General features: G+C 51.0%; 1 protein-coding gene across 2 annotated transcripts in view; it reads left to right on the top strand.

Annotated features, from left to right (window-relative positions):
* The window catches only part of PCGF3 (polycomb group ring finger 3), a 58,209-nt gene extending 52,561 nt beyond the window's left edge, over nt 1–5,648 (top strand). For both annotated transcript variants that reach the window (XM_029949857.1, XM_029949862.1), the window contains 2 exons: nt 1,002–1,082; nt 1,766–5,648. In XM_029949857.1, the coding sequence (XP_029805717.1) occupies nt 1,002–1,082; nt 1,766–1,813 (129 nt within the window). In that variant the 3' untranslated portion in view covers nt 1,814–5,648. The remainder of the gene's footprint in view (nt 1–1,001; nt 1,083–1,765) is intronic.
* Nucleotides 5,649–6,425: the final 777 nt, after the last annotated feature.

The following is a 6,425-nucleotide window of genomic DNA, read 5'->3' as shown; positions in this document are numbered from 1 at the left end:
GCCGCCCGGTCAGCGGAATCTCACTCGTGTGAAGAGAGACGCGCTCCGAAACCATGAAAAGACCTGGAGGGCCCTTAAGTGCACGTTCCCGAGGGAGAGGGGCGCATGGGATTCCAGCCGGGGGACGCTCTGGAGAAGGCGGGCCACAGGGGCTGGGGGGGCGGGGTGAACAGGGGGGCCCGGGCGTTTCTAGGGCAGCGAGGCAGCCCTGCGTGGCCCCAGGGAACTGGGCACCTGCCAATATGCGCTCGTCCAGACCCACAGGCCGTGCACCCTGCGTGGCCTCGGGGTGATGACGCCGCCTCCGCTCCAGCAGGTGCACCCCCTGGTGGGGGTGCAGGGGGACGTGGGCCATCTCTGTGCCTCCCTCAGCTTTGCTGTGAGCCTAGATCTCTCAAAATAGTCTGTTTTAAAAAGAAAGGGGAGGGGTACCTGGGTGGCTCAGTCGGTTAAGCCTCCGACTTCGGCTCAGGTCAGATCTCATGTTTGTGGGTTCGAGCCCCGCGTCAGGCTCTGTTATGACAGCTAGCTCAGAGCCTGGAGCCTGCTTCCGGTTCTATGTCTCCTTCTCTCTCTGCCTCCCCCTCTCATGCTCTGTCTCTCTCTGTATCAAAAATTAAAAAAAATTTAAAAAATAAACATTAAAAAGAAAGGGGAAAGACCATCTGAAGAGCCCGTTACCTTTCTCCACTGAGGTAAGAGGAGTACGCTTGGCCGAGAGGTGGACTGAGGTGGGGAGGCAGGTGCTCCATGTGAAAGCAGCCGAGGGCCCCATGGGGGCCGTGTGCTGGGTGTGGACCCAGGCCCAGGTGCCCTTGGCCCTGGGGTGTGTTGGGGCAGGGCCTTCCGAGTGCCCCCGACCTGTGCTGCCTGGAAACAGAGCCCGTCGGCTGCAGGCGACTGACTGCACGTGGCCCGCTGGCACAGCGGGCTGAGGCCGAAGGCCACGTGTGCTGAGCAGCGTGCCGTGGCGCCCTGACTGAGGCCTCTTCTCCCTCCAGCTGGACATTTTATGCAACGAGGAGATCCTGGGCAAGGACCACACGCTCAAATTTGTGGTTGTCACGAGGTGGAGATTCAAGGTGAGACCCATCACTTTGTAAAAATTGGGTTTTTTGATTTTCTGAATCTGCTACAAATGGCAACTACTTTTCTGTGCATATTTCCAACTAAGAGCTTAGAAATAATAACTCAGTCACAGGGTTATTCTGAAATCATCGACACCAGAGCTGGTATGACAGGGGGGTCCCAGGCGAGCACCACCCCTCCTGGCCAAAGTGCCTGACCCCAGTGGGCCACGGGGGTCAGAGGATACCTACAAGCCTTTGGGTCCCCCTCTAAAGCAGGAAGCAGGGGGCGCCTGGGTGGCTCAGTCGGTTAAGCCTCCGACTTCGGCTCAGGTCAGATCTCACATTCGTGGGTTCGAGCCCCGCGTCAGGCTCTGTGCTGACCGCTAGCTCAGAGCCTGGAGCTGCTTCCGGTTCTGTGTCTCCTTCTCTCTCTGCCCCTCCCCCTCTCGTGCTCTGTCTCTCTCTGTATTAAAAATAAATAAAACATTAAAAAAAAATTTAAAGCAGGAAGCAGATGGCAGGATCCCCGACTTGAGGGGCAGCCTGGAGAAGGGGGTGACAGCCAGTAGGACCCCAGGAGAAAGGCTGGGACCGGGTGGGGCAGCAGCTGTGCTGAGGGAAGGGGCCCGCCCGTCACTGCCCGGCCCCCGCAGCTGGCGGCGGTGACGGCACCGTGCTCTGACTCTGTCTTACAGAAGGCACCGCTCCTGCTGCACTACAGACCCAAGATGGACCTGCTCTGAGCCTGGCCCTGGGCCGGCCCCCCACACCGGGCTGCGGCCTGCAGGCGTCCTGGGGACCAGATTTCTGAACAGAGTATTTATAACTTTTGTATGAGAGAACTCACACTCGACGAGACACTACCAGCACCGCGGTTATGAGATGACGGAACACTTCACTTCACAGTCGTGAACTCTCGCAGACCGGACGGGAAACACGGCGGCCACCCGACCTTCGCTTGCTTTCCAGGCCTCGGAAATCTGGTCGTTTCAGTTCAGTGGATGAAATAGGGTTCACGATAAGCCTCGGAAATACTTGTATGTTTATTGAACCCTTCCTAAGTTATTGAGAAAATATCTTTTCATGGTGAATGATATTTATGTTGCCTTTAGCTTCCTGAAGACTTAGAAGGTATATAAAGGTTTAATTTAAAAGCATACCAAAAGAGGTTTCCATTAATGAATTAGCCACGGCATTTAATTTTCCACATTAGGAAACAGGAAAAGCTAAGGGCCTCCCCTGCCTCGCCTGGTGTTCTGGGCTTGAGGGCCACTCGGCCCCAAGGCAGGGAGGGCCCCCCGCTGCTCCCCAGACTCGGGCAGAGCGCACTCAGCAGGTGGGCAGGTGGGCAGGTGCACTGGGCAGGTGGTGGCTCTGTGTGAGGGGGGTTCCCGGTGGATGAGGGCTGGTGCCCGAGGTGTGCAGGCTCCAGTCCTCACCCCGTCCACCCTTGGAAAGCTGTCTCCCACCCCTGCTTGTGCTCAAAGTTCACCCACCCTCTGGCACTCTGTTCCCAGCAGGCGATGCGCCCTCAAGCCAAGCCTGGGAGGAGCCTGCTGGCTGCTTTTTCGGTGACTTAATGTTCTAAAGTGCCAGTCACAGGCAGCACACACTTTGTGAACCCCTTTCTCCTCCCAAATGTTAATATTTTTGTGGAATTAGAGAATGAATATTTGTTCCTTGAAAATAGTAACTTGGAACGTGTAAAGCAAGAAGGAGAAGCGAGCACTTTCCGGGGCAGCGGAAGTGTCTGCCTCCCCTCTGCACCCGCACCGCGCTTTCTCAGTGAGCTTTGGGTTCCTGACCCCACCCCCCAGTCACCTCTGCCCACCCTGCAGGCAGGCCGGGGGCCCTGGGTCCCTCAGCCCCTGTCCACCACCTTCGTTCGTGGACTATCTGACCTTACTCACTAGTATTTTTTTCTCCCATTTGCTTTGAAAGTTATGGTTGGGTTTCCTCTGATTCCCATTTCATACACATAAATGTCAGGAGCAGCTACTAACGAGACCTAATCTTGGTGACGAGAAAACCACTCAAATTAATTCAATCCAAGTGATTTTTAATATAAGGCCTTTTACACACATCAAAACAGCTTGTTAGGGATTTGGCCAAAATTCATGTCTTCATTTAAGCTCATTACCTCCCAGTACTGTTTGAATAGTTCAGTTCCCCATGCTCGCTGTTCATCCAAATCCTGTGTTGGAGTTGCTCCTCTAGGGTTAGTGAGTAGATGTGTGTGCGTCAATACTACCTGTCTACCTCAGGATACACAGGACTGCTGAAGCACTCTGCACAGCCACACGTTACCACAGTGCGGTTCCGGGTTAGCGTTAGAACTTGGGTATTTTCCTGTGTCGTGGAGGAGGGGAGGGCTAAACAGTGTAAGCATCCAAATTCAAACAAAATTGACTCACGGTTCAGATTAGACTGAGTATCGCTGTAATAATCTCATAATATATATTTGTAACTTTGTAGCTATCTTTGAAATCACTTGAATCTGCTATGGTGCTAAGCGGACGTGCTTAAATACACAGAGGTGGACAGCCAGCGCTGACGGCCGGCGGGCTGCTGGCCCTCCTGTGACCCCCTTTTGTAACCGTGTCAATCTGACGAAACCTCAGCAGCAGAAGTACCTATTTTTCTAAGATTCCTCACGCAGACTGTCTTCACGCAGGACGGCCCGGGGACCCCCGCCCCTCAGCTGCCAGGAGCCCAGCGCCTGTGCCCGGGGGCAGCTTCCGTGGACCCTTCCCCGCTGTCACGCTTTCATTTTACATCAAAAAGCTGAATTTAATTTCCAGCATGAAAGCCATGATCAGTTAGTGATTGGATCCTACTAAGTTTTTTTTAACAGATGGAGTTACTGTGAAGTAGTTTTCATGCCTGTTTATGCTGGTGAAGCAAGAGCTGCCAGTTACCTTCCCGCGTCACCGTCCACGGCGGCGGGACGCCATGCCCGGCACGTGGTCTCGCTAAATGCAGTTTTCGTGAAAATAGAAAATTCAGATAGAATATATAAATATTGAATTTAAGATTTGGGGGGTTAAAAAAAGAAAACTTAACTTTATAAAATTATTTATTCTATTTTAAGCCTTCTATCATATTTTCCCATCCGATTGTTTGGTTTCCGTGGTCCAGCTTTATTTACAGGCATATAAAATGAAATTGTGACATGTTTTGCAAGCTTCTTCTTTTACTTTGACTAGCTTTTGATTCGTATGTTTTGTTTTATATAGATGAGGAGCATCGTTTATGCTTTTGTGCAATCGGTCCCAAGATGCATTTATTAGACATCTGTTTAAATTGTAATGTCACTTCTCTTCTGCTAAATTGAAAGGGAATGTAGGTGGAATTTCAAAATAACGTACATTCAGCCCTTTGGTTTTCCTTTTCATTGTTGTTACGAGAATCTGTTTCTGGGGATGGTGTGTGTGTGTGTTCAGGAATGCCTGTCAGCAATATTTTAGGGCGTGAGACCGGGCAGGCTGCTGTTCAGTGGCGCATGGCCATCCTGGACCGCTGGCGGCGGGCCTGGGTCTGCTGTTTCAGACCCCGTGTGCAGCCCTCGGACGCCCTACCCCACGTCGACCAGACCACGGATGTGTGGGTGCTGCTCTCCCCAGGGGCTCCCGAGCCCTCTGGGGCGTGTGGCCTCTGATGCCTCCTTGTGGCGAAGTCTTTAGAAATCCATTTCCGTTTTTCCTCAAAGTGCACAGGATGGCATTTTACAGCAATTTAAAATGTATCATTGGATTGAATGTTCAGGAATGAGCCAGCTGATTTCTACTTTATATGTGAGTATTAGATGTGCTCCTAAGACACTGAAAATAAACTTCGCTCAGTTAGCTAAATCAGAACAAATCCCGTTTCTCTGTTTCCTCAGGAAATCATGTACACTCCACCACATCACGTGTGACCTTAGCGCCAGAAGCCAGTGTGTCTCTCTGCCTTGGGATTTAACAGACTACGTAAGTTGAGATGAGTAGATTAGAAAATTGTTATTCAAACCAGCCGTGATCTTGACAGACCCTGCCCCCGTGAGGCAGGGCCAGGCGTGGTGCGGCGCGGCCGCCGGGCCACCAAGGCACTCTGCTTGTGCGGACGCCGCCCGCGCTTGGCCTGCATCACGTGTGGTTGGCCACGTCCATGAGCACATCCGAAGGATGGACTGCACCTGAGTGTCCCCTAGAATGTGTGGAGCGCTAGCGTAAGTGTCTGCTCCGACAGCTTGCTTGATTGGGTATCAGAAACCACGGTTTCCCAAGCAGTGTAGGGCCCAGGGGCGTGAGCCGCCCCCCACCCACCTGACCGTCACACGTGGCCACATGGAGGCTGTCGCGGTTTATCGAGATGACAATGCAGATACATATTTTTGACTGTTTAATTTGAAAGTTTACATTTTTTATGCTTTGTGTTGGTGTGTAATTTTTGTACTATCGGTGGCTAGTTTTTGTCTAAAATCTTTTTTGGAATATTGCTTCAATGTTTTGATTTTATGATAGTGAAGCTTGTACTCAGTGTTTTGCCAAAATTAATATTATATGCTTGTAATAAAAGCAAAAGAAAAACTTACCTAAAGTTTTTTCGGGCTGGAAATTTATAATCTAAAATATTTGTAAGAGTGTAAGATGGTTGACCTGTAAGGCACTGCAGTGTAAGGAAAATTACCATCACACCCCCCACACCCGTCCCTCCCTCGCTCTCCTGAGTCCGCACAGATTCGCTACCTTCTCATTCTGCCTCGAGTGGCACTTGTATCTTGAGTACAGAACTTCACTGAAATTGGTCCAGTGTTTGATACCAGAGGCTTGGTGGGAACTGTGTGTGAGTGCACGCTGCTCATGCATTTGCTTAGAGTAAGAACTCACTTTGGTTTAGAGCTGCAAGTGCCGGTGAAAATACCGTTAAAAGAAGAACTTGGTAATTCCTGTGGGTGGGTTGACTGACAGTGTTTCTTCCCTTTGTAAAGATGTTAGTGGAGGTTCTCCAGAGGAGCAGAGCCAGCGGAAGATGAATCCATATGCACATCTGTGTGCATGTATGTTCATGCCCATGCTCGGGTGCACACGCAGGTCATGATTTCCCCACAACGTCAACTTTATTCAGTCAAGAAGCAAGGTGAAAGCAGGTTTAGGATTCCAAACTCAGTGACATTTCACTACACATTTAATTTAGCTTCATACTCAGCACACAAAGCAAGGCACATAAAAATTTTTAAAAAACAAGATACAACAAGGGATAAAAAGTTAACAAACCAAACGCAAAGTCGGTGTATGAGTGTTCATGCACACTGCTTACTCAGTCCACTTACTGGAGGGTCTGTCCTGTCCAGGCAGCGGGGGGGGGGGGGGGGGG

The sequence above is a fragment of the Suricata suricatta genome, chromosome 1 (assembly GCF_006229205.1).
Source record: "Suricata suricatta isolate VVHF042 chromosome 1, meerkat_22Aug2017_6uvM2_HiC, whole genome shotgun sequence".
NCBI classification, from domain to species: Eukaryota; Metazoa; Chordata; class Mammalia; order Carnivora; family Herpestidae; genus Suricata; species Suricata suricatta.
This window is presented reverse-complemented; position numbering and strand designations above follow the sequence as displayed.